Below are 16,373 nucleotides of genomic sequence, written 5' to 3' on the forward strand. Positions count from 1 at the left end.
CAATGCCAAACGTGAAAATATTACAAACCAAATGGCATGAGGAATTCGATTGTTTGAGGCTAGATGATCAGTCGGAAAAAGTCAACACCGTTACATCATCGGTGTATTCAAAAACGCTTATTCGGTAAGCAAAACTATAAATAAGTTTACTATCAACATAGGTGACATTTTGCAAAATGGGTCTTGATATGCAAGTCATCCTTGCAATGTTTTATTATGAATCAATATTATTTACAAAATATCAATCACAAAATGAAAACAAATGCTGAATATGATAATTCCTGTTGTTTTATTTTACTAGTACATAATTTATGACAACAAAAATTGGTACCCCAAAAAATACATACCTATACCCCCAAAATCTGCTGATGTACCCCATTTTGGAAACCTTGGGGTACCAAAAACCCCAAATGAGTGGGAACACCTGGCCTTGAGAGAAAATTGTTTAAAGTTTTCACAAATTTGATCCATGTGACCTTAAAAGTGGGTTAAGGTCATTCATTTGAACAAACTTGAAAGTACTTCATCCCCGCATGCTAATGCAATTGACAATCACATTCACCCTAGACCTTTAGGACAGCTAAGGTCATTAAAGCAGACAGAATAATCAAGTACATGTCTGTGGCCCATTAATACACGATTTTAAACCAACAAGGAGTGTTGTTACATATTATCACGGTAGAATTATTGATAGCATTGTCTGATAAATCTGGTGAAGCAGCATGCCTTCGAGATTTATCTGTATCAAACACAGGATTGAAACTTAAGTCAAGCATGTATCTAGTACTACAGCATTTCTTCATTTTGTTTTTGCTTTCCAAACATTAACTTAGTATTAAAACCAACACGAATAAATCAGAGCATATCTTCCCCAAGATAAATATACATCATTGCATTTGGATTACACATGGAAGTAAGCTCATTACCAGCACAGTACATTTTCATGGGACTGATTTATTACTGTTACTATACAAAAGAAGGAAGACTCATTTCCTAATTATTTCCCATCAATATTTTGATAACGCACGAGTTGCTGGACCCAGTTCTTGAATGGTCATAAAAATATGTGACTTTTACATAGGAAAGTGTATACCTTATCAACCAATTCCTAAATATAAATCTACATCATTTGTGAAACACGAGAATGTTACAAGACAAAATATAATGGTGCCGACACTTTTTAACGGGCCAGTCTATCTGTGGCTAGAAAAAATATAAATTCAAATTGTCAAATTACTAAACAGACAACAGAGTGAATAATTTTCCTTTCTCATTACACTTTAATGTAAATATAACCCATTTGTCGGATGGTTCGACATTTTGGCATTGCCTATAACATTTTTGGGAGCAGTTTCCTTTTTTGTCATACTGTATATCAATGTGTATGAGCATATATATGTATAAATTATTGTCGTCATTAATGTAGACAGTGTATGTAGATTGTCTTAACGCTTTCACCACTGTAGACCATAATGGACTCATCCAGATCAATGCATGGTAGAGTCCACTAAAGTTACATAGGGGTGAAAGGGTTAATATTAAAATGGGGTTCCATAAAAAGGAGTTTTATCAACTTGCAAAAAATATTCAATGTTATGCCTATGGACTAGTACTGCACCCTATGCAGGACACTTTTGCACATGACTGATCAAATTATGCTCAAGTGTGCCAATATGGTTCTTGTTAAATTTTACGAAATTGTGCCTTTCTACGATGAATACAAACTCAATACAGCTTCTAGTTACTTTTTTCCCCTAGTTTTATTCCATATCTTGCAAAAACATGTACTTTTAGCATGTGGCATAGACAAGTGACAAAGATACGTTGGAACCAGAGTACTTCCATTAAAAAAAATCTAGGTGTAACAATGATATCAGCACATTACAAACATATATATATACTGCAAGATTAAAAAAAATGCAAGAAATATGCAAACATGTTTTCAAGAACAATGAACTGGTTACTGGGCTGTAAACCCTGGTTTGGCCAAACAAAAAATATGTTGTTTCCGGTAACACTGTTCCATTTTTTTTACCTACCCGTAAATTTTCTATCAATTTAAAAAAGAAGCACTGCTGAAATCAAAATCATGATCACTCTCCTATATAAACCAAATACAATTGTATTTGAAAATAAAATGTTCCCAGTACTAAAACTTAAAGTTTTTCAATTTCAAACATGTTACAAGAAACAATTTTATTTTTTGTTTGACCGTATTTCAATAATAGATCAAAGGGGCAATGAAAACAATTTCAACTTTATACTCGGCCTTTTAAGTTTTCGCTCTAGTCTAGTGAGCTAAAAAAGAATCACGATAACCTATGTACAACCTTTTTATTATAATAACCATTTCAAATGGAATTTAGATTGAAACCCATCAATTATTGTCTAATGTTAAAGTCAAAGTTCCTCTTTGTAGATCCAATTCAAGAAATGAAGTTAAACTGGTTATTAAGCCATTTAACATGTAATGTCATCACGTCTGTCGCTGATTTATATATATATATAGGCAATATATATAAGATATGGAGCGATGCTGGTGATAAAGTCAGATGGGAGCGAGTACAACCATAAAACACGTGTTGTATTCACCTACCAGCCGCCACTGTTGCCACTTCGCCCGCCATAACCGCTACCTCCTCCTTGTTGGCTGTTGTAGCCTCTGCTACCACCACCACCACCACCGTAGCTTCTGCCACCGCCTCCACCGGAGCTGTACTGGGAGTCATCCCCTCCATAGCCTCGTTGCTGGTAGTTGTCACGTTGTTGGTAGCCACCTCCTCCATAGCCACCAGCTCCTCCATAGCCGCCACCACCACCTCCATAGCTACTTCGGCCACCACCATCCTTCCTCGATTCCGCTATCGACGTTTTAAGAGTACGTCCATCCAGCGAATGTGTTGTTGAGACCGCATCGTTGGCTCCTTTCGAGTCGCTAAATGTGATGAATGCGAATCCCCTTGACCGATTAGTTTCGCGGTCTAAAACAATGTTGCATTCTTCAATGTTTCCGTATTTATCGAAATATTCTCTTAAATCTTCTTCTCTTGTGCCAAAGCTAACATTTCCAACGTACATTTTACGTTCATCTGTCATCGTGTCTTATTGTATATAAGTAGTATCAATGTCTTTGATCCTTCTTACCAAAAAAGCAAATTTCTTTTCTTCAAATTCTGTGAACACGGAACCCACGCTGGCGGTAAAGATGGCTATTCAGGCACGGAGTACGCATGCGTATTGAAATGAAGTTTACCTCCCCTGATTCCTAGGTTACACACAACAGTTTTTTTTCTCTTCGATGTAGCTATTGAGCATAATGGGTCTATAGGGGAAGAAAGATACGAGTTTAATGTGTAACTATTTTTTTGCGTTCAATGCTTAAAAGGTTTCCCATTGTTGCATTACGCCTAATAATAATCCCCACAATTAAACTATTATAAACACTGAAATAGATGACTTTCTTTAATAGTTTTATAATTGAGTTTTCTTCGCCACTTTTTCGTGTTATTGTCCCACCCAACAACTAAACTGCTAAGATCATCAAGTTATAAATATTTGCTCAGGACCCAAATATATAGGGATGGCCGAACTTGTTCCGGTCTACTCTACTCAAAATCTATAAAACTATGGCAAAATATTTTAACAAGCGAAACGTTTACATGGCAATCCCAGAGAAAATAAAACAAGAAGAATATAAGACAATACAGGGCCCAGGTAAAGGTTAATTTGCCTTATTATTTTTCCATATTATTCCCGACAAGTGATTGCCTAGAAGTGCATCACGTGTCCACCGATAAAAACCGATATTGACTTGGAGCGCGTGATTTTTGTTAAAGGACTGTGTGTTTCTAAAAACAGAATTATGACGTGTCTCCAAACAATGCACCGTCCCACTTCCGAAGCGTTTTTTGTTGTGGGATTTTTCAGATTGCTTATATTACTGTTTTGTAAAATAATAAAACAACTGAAGCCTTTAACTTCGGTTAATTGGATTTATCAACCCGAGAATCGACATCAGCCAAATGCTATGATTGAATATTATCGGCGATTAACCAGGGGCGGATCCAGAATTGTTTTCAGGAGGATGTCACCATTCCAGATTTCCAGTTTATTTTGCAACAAATGTGGTCTGATACATATGTCATGTTGTACAAAATGAAGTTAAATTCTCTCTTGTATTCAAAATGGCATTAGTTAAAAATGAATTTTGCTCTTTCTGTAAAACACATCGGGAAACTATTGAACACATTCTATGGGACTGCCAAGAAGTTAAAAGATTGCTTCATAATTTTGAGAGGTTAACCCAAATTTTTCATATCAACTACACATTGAATAAAAAACAATTTATTTTTGGTATAATATGTGCAGACGAACCAGATGCTGAAGTTGACAATTCAGGGGCGGATCCAGGATTTCCTAAAAGAGGGGTCCCGAGAATTTTTTTTCAATAGTCAACGGTGTGCTAGGCAGCACCCCGAGCGCGTAGCGCGAGGAGAGGGAGGGTACGTGAGGGGGTCTTCCTCCTGCCGTAAAGGGGGGTTTGGGGGATCTCCCCCAAAAAATTGTGTTTTCTAGAACGTCTCAGAAGCGATTTCCCGTGTTCTGAGGATTACGTTTTTATGTTTAATTAACAAGAAGAAAAAAACATAATATCTCATTGTGGTACTTATAGCTTACCATCGTGTACGTACAAGAAAGTATCTTCACACAGCATACTATTGTGTACGTAGTAATAAGTTGTACGTACCAGATGGTATGCTGTACTTACAAGTATGATAATTTTAAATTAAATTTAAAGGTGACGCTTATGTGCCTCCTAAGTTGTACCATTTTAACCAGATAGCTTAGCAAATGTACCACTGTTGGTAATATGCACGCCCTTGCATGAGTTAATCAGCGTGGACATTTCAGATATATCATTGTCTACACTAGTGAATAAGTCAACAATTATAAAACGCGAGACTATATAGCTAGTGGCCTTGGGTGTCGCACTGATTTTAACTTATCCGTTTGTTTAGCAACTTAGTGATGCCATGCGTAACTCAGTAATTAAACAGCAACGATGTTATGGTGTTATTTGTTCTTTTGTACGACAAACTATTACATGAAGTACTGTACTGTAGGTACAATGTCTGAAGACTAGATATTGTGCGTCCCTACATTTATTTTTTGACGGCGGACCTCTCGTATCCCCCTTGCGGGCGGGACGCCAAATTAGGTAATAATGAACAAGCCCCCTGTGGATTCATACATTTGTCATTACCAGGTTGCCCCTATAATAATACCATCTGACTTCTAAAACACGCTGTTGATAGAGAATTTGAACCGAAACTTTAATTTTCTTTCCAGTACACAAAAAAAGTCTTTGGGTCATACTTAAAATACGATGTGTGTGCCCCCCTAAATCCGCGCCTGCAATTTAATAAACTTAGTAATTAAATATTATATCTATTAAACAGAATGTTTTAAAAATAAACTATCTATATTAGCACTTCTCAATGAAATTAAGGAAACATACAAAGTACAAAAACACATTTCAAACAGTAAATATGAGTCAGAAAGGTTTCTAGGATATTGGAGAAAATGGTCCCCATTGATGGAGACACCCTGACAATATGCCATATTATATGCACAATAACAGTGATTTTTTTTTATTCATAAGTATGATTTGTACACACTCAAATATCTACAAAGACAATTTCATTGATATAAGTGGTATACAATGACCTACCTAACAGTGTTCCTGCTTAATAACACAACCGGAGAATAGACAACTTTTGCACATAATTTATACTTATTTATGTTAGTGTTGTCTCATGTTTTCAAATGTATGTTTGTATGCAAATTTGTTTATTTATGTTATATGTTTTGTGTCTATGAATGTATATATATATATGTGTGTGTATGTTTGTATACATGATATTGTATGTACCAATGTAAGTAAGTGTTCGTCCTTTATGTTAGGTTCAAATGTTTTAGTATCTCCATTCAATTTATGCAAATAGCAATGATAGCGAAGGCTATGGCGACGACAAATCTCTCCAATCGGTTTGGAGAACATACAATATTTTCGTGGTCCTAACACCGACCCTTGAGGAACCCCGAAATCTAGTACTTTGTCATGTGAGGTGGAAGATCCGATGGCAACACACTGTCGTCGTTCACTCAGGTAAGACTGTATCCAGCATAGTGCGGTATCAGTCACTCCAGACGTTTGCCTTGGTCGATGACGTCAAATGCATGCAGTAGCAAGTCCAGCATGACAAGCACAGCTCTGCACTTGTATACTAGTAAAACTTGACCTGACCGCATCCACTGCTAATGTAAGCTTATTGCCATATATAATAAAAACATATATATCTGGGTTATGCATATGATACCTGCATTTGCACTGTATAATGGATGGATGATTGGCTCGAAAACAGTATAAAGTAAATGAGAACGAGGCGCAAAGTGTCAGTTAAAATTGCTTGTTAAAGTTCGAGTCACCTGTTCTGCTTAAATCCTCAATAAGGACCTCCGGCAATTAATATTGTTGTCACTGCATTAAAATATGGTTTGGACCTCTTTCTGCCAGTTAATATATATTCTTTTTATGACAAAAAATATATAAAGACGTCCATCTAAATTGTTTAGAACAATACTTGATCAGCTTTCGTCTCCATGATGAGAAATAACCGATTAACTGTTTAGTTAGTAGCTGAACCAGTACTAATTACTGTATCATTATGTTATCCATTTTCTTATAAAAAGCAAACTACTATCATCCATAAATCAAGGACGTCGTTCCGTGGACCGAAGTAGCTTTGACAACCTGTCCGCATCTAAGGAGCTGTTCCAACTCGAAAAGCCTTTTGAAAGTAAAACATTAGCAACGTTCCTGGAATATCATTTTCCTGTGTAAATTTTGTAGTTTTTTTCTCCGGGTGGTGTAGGTAACCTGTCAAAAATTCCAAGGACTGGTTTAATTCTAGCAGGTTATAGTGACTGTTGAGGCAAATTTAAAAACAATATTTAAAAGCGATATAGGAGTCTAGTCTTGCTCGAAAACGTTTCAGGATTATTTGACCTACAGTGACGTGCCAAAAAGTATTCGGTCACAAATCTTTTACACTATATTATATGCATTGTTGCTCTTTTTCAATGAATGATTCTATTATAATTTCTAAATCTACATAAAAGACGTTTACTTCTAAGACGCATATAATATCTAACGTGTGTTTTAAGATTATGAGCAACAATTTCCATTTCTTAGAAATCAGTATTGTTTTCTAACAGATCGATCGGTGGTGTCATATTTTTACTATAAAATACGAATACAAAGAAGGAAACGGAAACGAAAGTTTGACACTCTCTCTTCTTTTCTTTTATCATTTACTGAGGTATAGACCGTGTTATTTGTGTTGCAATAATACTGTTCCGTAGGAATGGCATTTTCCTTTTAGAAATGAACAATTCATTATTTTTTCTTGGCAGAATACAACACATATTTGTGCATAAAGATGGAGAATATAACACAGGAATCGAAAATGTTGTAAAAATAATCAACTCATACCTTTTTCCAAAATTTTGTCACCCTCCTTATAAATTTGTTACAGCCATATTTGGACCCAGAGTAATTTTATGTTACAGCTATGATCAAGGATTCGCACAACTAAATCATTTGCTATATGTTATTACCAAACATTTTAGCTAATAACTTTAATATTTGAAGTTCAAAACTAGTGACAACTAACTAGATTCATAAATACATACCTTGCAAAGGCTACAAAATGACTTTTTTGGTAGGTTTAGTGGCATATTGGAGTGTCACAGCGCCAAGAAGTTGACAACTGGAATTTTACAAGCAAAACCGGTGACCCAAAATTTTTTCTAAAGTTAAATACCTGAACATTTCATTTATCAACAAATCTGTCATCAGTTCCTTATTAAACTCCTTCAGTGGCCCAGTCATTAGCCAGAACTTATTTCAGATGATAGGAACGACAAACGTTAAAGGAAAACTTAACATTTTATTTTTTTGAAAGTAAATACATTACCCAGAAAAATGGACAAGTTTGGTGGAAATAAAATGATAAGTTATGAAGAAAAACCAAGTTATAGCCTCTGATGTACATGTGCTATTCAGAATCAGCACCAAACATTTCTCATTTCACTTACTTAACATTAACCTCTAGCACACCAATTTAGCACACACTCAGCCATTTCATGTTTTGCACACACATTTATTACCCATACCACTCACATATTTTTGAAAAGAAATCTTGGTTACTCTGTTTCTGTAATTTTTACAGTATCTTAAGTAATCAAATACTTAATTTGAGTAAATTTGATAGAATTTTGACAATTTAACACACTTAGAATTCACACAAAACTCCAAATTTCTACACAAAACATGAGTCATAAAAGGGCATCAGATATCTCAACTGATCAGCTATCAATTATACAGACTTACATATAGCACTTCTTGCTCCCTGGGGTGCCGGCACTTTACAGGGAGAATATTGGGGGTAGGGTAGATCTAATGCTATAAACAGTCAATTATCTGAGTAAACACACAACAGAAACACATTAAATCAATAAACAAGGTTGTTGGTTAAGGTATATATATTATGACAGGAATAACCATAAATCTACTATTCACTAAAACAAGAGGCCCAGATGGGATGTATCTCACCTGAATATGTTCAAAACAAGAGGCCCAGAGGGCCTGTATCGCTCACCTGGATACCTAAGCAATCATGGCAAAATATTCTCCAAATGAGATCAAGGGAATATGACACACCCCAAGGCCAATCCTTGTAACATAGCTATATTAGATTTTTCATGCCCAGCAATTTTATGTATGGTTATGGGGTGGGGATCTCAACTGTTTCCAAGCTTTGACTCAGTAACTAGGTCCCTAGAGTTGTGGCCAGACCCCAGGATCGATTCTAATATCGTGACTGCATTTGTCTCTTTTTGCCCAGCATTTGTATATATAGTTTTGGGGTGGGGATCTCAACCGTTTCAAAGTTATGACCCAGGGGCCAAGTCTGCAAGGGTGGGGCAGACCCTGGGATCAATTCTAATATCATGACTGCATTCGTCTCTTTATGCCTAACAATTGTATATATAGTTTTGGGGTGGGGATATTAACCATTTCAAAGTTATGACCCAGGGGTTAAGTCTCCAAGGGTGGGGCAGTCCCCAAGGCCAACCTGGAAGCATATGTACAATCATCTCTTTATACTCAGCAATTGTAAATATACAGTTATAGGGTGGGGCTCTCAACTGTCTCCAAGCTGTGACTAAGAAACTAGGTCCCTATGGTCTATTCTGATATCATGATTGCATTCGTCTCTTTATGCCCAGCATTTGTATATATAGTTTTGGGGTGGGGATCTCAACTGTTTTTAAGTTATGGCCCAGGGACTATGTCTCCAACGGTGGGTCCAGACCCTATCGACATCCTGGAAGCAAATGTGCAATCTTCTCTTTATACTCAGCAATTGTATATATGGTTATATGGTGGGGATCTCAACCATTTCCAAGTAATACATTTTATTGGCCCCACCCCTTAGCCCGGGGGGTCAGCCCTACCATTTGTACAATTTTGAATCCCTGCCTCCCATGAATACTTCCGACCAAATATGATCAATATAAATGGCAAAGTTCTGCAGAAGAAGTCGTTTATAGCAATATAATCAAATTGCCCCCTTTTGGCCCCGCCCCTCAGTCCCCTGGGGGGTCAGCCCAACCATTTGTACAATTTTTAATCTCCACCACCTAGAGATGCTTCCAGTCAAATAAGGTTGATACCCATCACTTAGTTCCAGAGAAGAAGTCGCTAAAAGCAGTATAGCCAAATACCCTGTTTGGCCCTGCCCCTCAGCCCCCTGGGGGGTCAGCCCCACCATTTGTACAATTTTAAATCCCTGCCTCCCAGGAATGCTTTTGATCAAATATGATTGATATCCAGTGCACAGTTCTACAGAAGAAGTCGTTTGAAGCAATATAGCCAAATTGCCCCCTTTTGGCCCCGCCCCTTAGCCCCCTGGGGAGTCAGCCCCACCATTTGTACAATTTTTAATCACCACCACCTAGGGATGCTTCCAGTCAAATATGGTTGATATCCACTTCTTAGTTCCAGAGAAGAAGTCGCTTAAAGCAATATGGCCAAATTGACCCCTTTTGGCCCCGCCCCGCCCCTCAGCCCCCTGGGGGGTCAGCCCCCCATTTGTACTATTTTGAATCACCACCACCTAGGGATGCTTCCAGTCAAATTTAGTTTAATTCCAACCAGTGGTTAAGAAGAAGAAGTCGTTTAAAGAAATTGTTGACGTACGGACGTACAGACGGAGGGACGGACAGACAACGGACGCCACGGTATGGCATAAGCTCACATTGGTCCTTCGGACCAGGTGAGCTAATAATTGGTATGAAGTAAAGATATAGCACTCCAGGGTAGGTGCTGTGTACATATGAAATTTCAGAAAGATCCATCCAGTACTTTAGATATAGCGAGAACAAAATTCAAACAGAGCCCCACCCCTATGCCCCTAGGGGGGGTCATACCCACCAATTATACAAAATTGAGACCCTTGGCCAAAGGATGCTCCAGACTAAATAAGGATAAAATCCCTTAATCCCGATGGTCAAAGAAGAATTTCAAAGGTTTCACCTCTATTTCTCATTGGGCCCCGCCCTTCTGTCCCCTGGGAGACCACACCCACTGCTTATACAAAATTGAGTCCCATTGCCTCAAGGATGCTCCAGATAAATTAGGATAAAATCCGTTAATCCCTATGGTAGAAGAAGGATTATAAAGGTTTTACCTCTATTTCCCCTATTGGGCCCCGCCCCTCTGAGTTCCACCGTTTATACAAAATTGGTTCCCCTTTACCCAAGGATGCTACACACCAAATATGGACCAAATCCTTTCATTCCTACAGAATAAGGATTTTCAAGAATAATTTGCTATGCTTCCCCTATTGGGACCCGCCCCTACGGCGCCTGGGGGGCAAGACCTTCAGCTTATACAAAATTTGTTCCCCTTAACCCAAGGATGCTCCACACCAAATATGGACCAAATCCTTTCATTCCTACAGAAGAAGAAGGATTTTGAAGAATAATTTGCCATGTTTCCCTTATTGGGCCCACCCCTCAGGCCCCTAGGGGGCCAGACCCAAGGTTTATACAAAATTGGTTCCCCTTCACCCAAGGTTGTTCAGACCAAATATGGAACAAATTCTTTCATTCCTACAGAAGAAGGATTTTAAAGAATTTGTTATATTTCCCCTATTGGGCCCCGCCCCTCAACCCCCAGGGGGGCTAGACCCACCATTGATACAAAATTGGTTCCCCTTCACCAAATGGATGCTACAGACCAAATATTGAACAAATCCTTTCATTCCTAAAGAAGAAGAATTTTTAAGAATTTGCTATATTTCTTGTATTGGTCCCTGCCCCTCAGCCCCCAGGGAGGCCAGACCCATCATTGATACAAAATTTGTTCCCCTTCCCCCAAGGATACTTCTGACCAAATGTGGTCAAAATCTGCTCGGTCATTCATGACTAGAAGTGTTTTAAAGGAAAAGTTGACGGAGGGACTACAGAAGGACGAACGCCAGATGGCGGACCTTCGGACCAGGTGAGCTAAAAACCCAGGACAGAACAATTATAGTAACTTGCAATTTGTCTCGCTTACAATGGTAAAAAGATAGGTTTAAATTGGAGAATCTGGAATGGGTTGTCAGTGACTAGATACATTTGTAAGTGGAGTGTTGGTAAGAGAAACGATGTGGCTTCAATGTATTTTCATCTCGGTTAAACCAGGGACACTATACGTCCCTGGTTAAACACACACAAAAAAGAAAACAAATTATATAATTATATCAATTGTGTTTTTATTGCACTTTAAAATTTCAGACTTTTGGTAAAAATAAGTATTTTCACAAAGATACATACTCTGTAATAATACCGACAATAACATACATAGAACAGCATTGTTGACACAAGGTGTATTCAGTTAAATCATACAGAATGACCTCCCTTTGTGTTATATTATGTGGCACAAGTAGTATCTAGTTCAGGACAGAGTTACCTCCCTTGGTTTTGTTATGTACGATGTGTTTAGAAGAGTATTTTGTACTAAAAAATAAATCTCGTGGATGCTTTGTACAATAAATACCATATTTACAATATTAAAATCATTTCCTGTGACATCTTTTGTTAAGACTCCTCAACAAAATATATCAATATTATAAGAAGCTCTCAATAAATTGTTAAAAATATGGCATCAATGTAGATTATAAGTGTTAATGATAATTGTTAACACAAGAATATAACGATAAATAATATAATTTAAATAGTTGTTCACAAAAATGCTTTCCATTGGAAAGGAATCACCATTTAATTACAATATATACTTGTATGATAAATGTGCATACTAATCATTGTCATTAAAATTCATTCTTTAATGAAAAATAATTATACAAATGAATATTCATTCAAATTTAGTAAATAATTGTTAAAAATATCTATTACTGTAACAATGATAAAAGTTTAGCAACAACAGTGTAAGCGTATGGGTGACCAAGACAATAGATGCAAGCGTATGGATGACTCGGAGATATCACATTGGTTTTACATATTTAAGTAAATAAAGGCAATGTTTTGTTTAGAGTAATCAATATTGAACACAGCTTTTTATTGATTAAGACTAATTGTTAAAATTGAAAAGTTGCAACATATATCTGGTGTTCAAGTTCATTCAGAAACATGCAGTGAAAAGACTAATACACTCTTTTAACTAATGCATACAAATAAAGCCCCAAGTCCCCACCTGGAGGGGCTTTATTAGCATTCAGCACTTGTACATAGCCCTTTGACTTTAACCTCCCAGCTAACAAACATACAGAAATAATGCCAAATATGTTGCATCTCTCCCTTTTCAAAAGTCCGGGATCCAACCCAACCCTTGATGAAATGTATTTATAAAGGTCATTAACTTGAAGAAATCAACCAAGCTTTTATGAGTTGTATTTGTCTGGGACACAAACGGTGAAGTTTTACTTTATTACCAGGTTGTTTCCCTTTATATAGCGGTCTTATCTTTTCGCAATCTGATACAAAATTAAATCCTTCAATCTATTCCCATACAGTGCACTTTGATTAAGGGTCGGACAAATTTAGCTTTAAAGTCAAAATATGACCTTCTATGATTCTTCAAAGGGTCAGAAACTGACAATGTTGCATAACCCAAATTTATTGCATCAAGCGCTTTGAAAAGATTGATCTATTTCAAGTGAAAATTGGTGTGACATAAAATATAACATCAACCTCCTCATAATAAGGAGCCTATCAAATTCTTACTGACTCTCTATAGAAAATAAAGAGTCACCACAAACGACAGCTCAAAACCAATGATTTCTTCAAGGTTCAATTACAATGTATTGAAGTTGTTTCCTAGCGAGACTTTTATCTATCTACTGGTGGCATGATGCCCTGAAAATTCTTGTGTTAGAAAACACCCAGGTACTAGTATTCCGTCTTTGCGTATTGCAGAGTTATGTTATGTCATTGGTTTGTGTGAGAAAATTACGTCGTTTTCTCAAAAACTGATGACGTTGCTCTCACAAACAAATGACGTAACAATCAATACCTGCTCACAAGAGAAGATAACTCTGCAATACGAAAAGACGGAATATATATTTTGGCATCAGAATAAGGAATAAAAGTATCCTAAACATGACCATTGATGCAGTGTTGTCTCAAGTGATATACAGAGGAAAGATAGATCTTTCCATATCTTTTCACTGTTAACCTAATTATATATGTACAAAAGTAATAACTGCATGGTTCTCAACATTAGTCCCCCATTCTGTTAAATGTATAACGTTAAAAGTGATATTTTTTCAAAGTGTACACAAGCTATACTGTGGGCAGTGTTTTGATCTAGACTATTACATACATATCACGATGTGTTCTCCTGCTGTGCGTTTCATTTAGTTATTACAATGTGTCTCGTCTATTATAGTAGGTCTCATCAATCACAATTTGTCTTACCTTTCACAAGGCGTCTCCCTACAATGTGTCATATCCATTATAATGTATCTCAACTATCACAATATATCTCACCCATAACAATGTATCACCATGTCAGGACAAAAGATCTGGCAGCACCAAGTGAAAGCACCACACAAATCACAATGGACACTAACTCCCTTCTACAATCCCAAACCCTAACCCTTTTGATTTTTCTATGTCAACCTTTTCCTTTCCTTCCCCATTTTTTCAGAATCATCCCTTTGCATTTTCTTGCAACCCTGTGGTAGCCAGACCATTCATTAATATCTCATACCCAGATCTTTTGTACCATAACCCCTTAACCTTTCCTGCTTAGCCATATGTAAGGATGGTGTGAATATAATCTCTCTTATGCTCACATATAACCAGGTGGGAATCAAAAACCACAATCAGTGTTTTTCACTACCGTGTATAACAGGTACGCAATGAAGTCTTAATTAATGTCCAATAAAACGATCATTAAATCAAAAACTTGCAACTACCAGGTAAAACACATTTAAATTTTTTGTTAGAAAAATATTTAAAATAGAGGCAGTAAAGATAAACACCCGGTATTAATAATAGGAAACTGAAATATGTTATATGTTGTTTACAATTGGCTGCATGTAAAATTGCACCAAACTACTTACATACTGTAACAGTTTGCATATCACCTCACACCTCAAAAAACCTGATACAAAATAACTTTGTATACTCTCACACGACAACAACCTGATACAAAATAACTTTGTATCATCTCACACAACAACAACCTGATACAAAATAACTTTGTATCATCTCACACAGCAACAACCTGATACAAAATATTTTTGTATCATCTCACACAGCAACAACCTGATACAAAATAACTTTGTATACTCTCACATTGCATAAACCTTATACAAAATAACTTTGTATCATCTCACACAGCAACAACCTGATACAAAATATTTTTGTATCATCTCACACAGCAACAACCTGATACAAAATAACTTTGTATCATCTCACACAGCAACAACCTGATACAAAATAACTTTGTATACTCTCACATTGCATAAACCTTATACAAAATAACTTTGTATCATCTCACACAGCAACAACCTGATACAAAATATCTTTGTATACTCTCACATTGCATAAACCTTATACAAAATAACTTTGTATCATCTCACACAGCAACAACCTGATACAAAATAACTTTGTATCATCTCACACAGCAACAACCTGATACAAAATAACTTTGTATCATCTCACACAGCAACAACCTGATACAAAATAACTTTGTATCATCTCACACAGCAACAACCTGATAAAATAGTTTTATATCACTCGTATGTCACACCTGATCAACAGGGTAACACCCTCATGTAATATGATACAACTACTCACAATTTCTTCACAAACATGAAAATGAAAATATTATGTTGATAGCAATAACTGTTGGTCCATTCTGATAATTTTGGAATAAATGAATCATCTTTCAATGATTTTCGGTGATATTCACAGCAATAATAAAACATGGTAATTTTTGCCATGACATTGTTCAGGTGTATACATGAATTAATCAATCATTGTCATAAAGGTATATAGGAGGGTATCACAATATAAGGGATATATACAGTGAAGTTTGGTATCCTGTATGCATCACAATATGTATGCGTCTGTGGTGAAGGGAGATGACATCTGTCCACTATAAGCCACTTGTCCAGCTGACGACATTGTCCACCCCTCCTCAGGACTTTGGTTTGTTCACAACTGCATAGATCGGCTCCTAGGGAAGGAATAAAGATAACAGGTTGTATGCTGGTTACACATTACACATTTCATATTAACATACATGCTATCTTATTATTACATGATATCATAGAATGATTTCAGGCATGGCCATTTACATTCACTCTGCCAAGGTGGCAGATCACATACATTAAAATTCTTGTGAAATATTGCAGAATGTAATAAAGTGGTTACCCAAAGCAGAGTGATAATGTATAAGCATAGTGTTGTTCTTGATTAAGTAGAAGCCAAGCATTTAAGCTAGACATGAAGCCATGCAGTAATCTAACACTGAATCTGTGTATATTAGTTAACACCTAAGTTAGAATGTACAGAATGAGAGCCAACATTGGTTTATAAGTCTCACCTCAGCACACACTGAAAGACATGTCGCCTCATACCACGGCCTTAATTCTGAAATAGGAGATCAGTGTTATAATAATTGGCTCTCAAACAACATTCTCACACAAATCAGTGGCTCCTGATCCTACTATAAAACCTGTTTATACAGTCAACTGGGGTGCGCAAGCTGCCAGTTTAGTAAACAGTAT

At 36.7% G+C, this 16,373-nt stretch overlaps 2 protein-coding genes across 16 annotated transcripts in view; both read right to left on the reverse strand.

Moving 5' to 3' along the window:
* Positions 1-270: 270 nt before the first annotated feature.
* On the reverse strand, positions 271-3,225 carry LOC110460458 (glycine-rich RNA-binding protein-like). Its single transcript, XM_021513379.1, has one exon. It carries the CDS (start codon positions 3,094-3,096, stop codon positions 2,593-2,595), a length of 504 nt encoding a protein of 167 aa, XP_021369054.1. The 5' UTR covers positions 3,097-3,225; the 3' UTR covers positions 271-2,592.
* Positions 3,226-13,618: 10,393 nt separating this feature from the next.
* The window catches only part of LOC110460451 (disabled homolog 1-like), a 33,851-nt gene continuing 31,096 nt past the window's right edge, over positions 13,619-16,373 (reverse strand). For 5 of the 15 annotated variants that reach the window (XM_021513369.1, XM_021513355.1, XM_021513356.1 and 2 more), the window contains 3 exons: positions 15,192-15,820; positions 14,946-15,150; positions 13,619-14,904 (listed from right to left, as the gene is read on the reverse strand). In XM_021513369.1, the coding sequence (XP_021369044.1) occupies positions 15,782-15,820 (39 nt within the window). In that variant the 3' untranslated portion in view covers positions 13,619-14,904; positions 14,946-15,150; positions 15,192-15,781. Of the gene's footprint in view, positions 14,905-14,945; positions 15,151-15,191; positions 15,821-16,189; positions 16,237-16,373 lie in introns of all 15 variants that reach the window. The other 10 variants (XM_021513360.1, XM_021513368.1, XM_021513366.1 and 7 more) reach the window with 10 other exon arrangements.

Source organism: Mizuhopecten yessoensis, unplaced genomic scaffold (genome assembly GCF_002113885.1).
Source record: "Mizuhopecten yessoensis strain PY_sf001 unplaced genomic scaffold, ASM211388v2 scaffold10403, whole genome shotgun sequence".
In the NCBI taxonomy this organism is placed as follows: domain Eukaryota; kingdom Metazoa; phylum Mollusca; class Bivalvia; order Pectinida; family Pectinidae; genus Mizuhopecten; species Mizuhopecten yessoensis.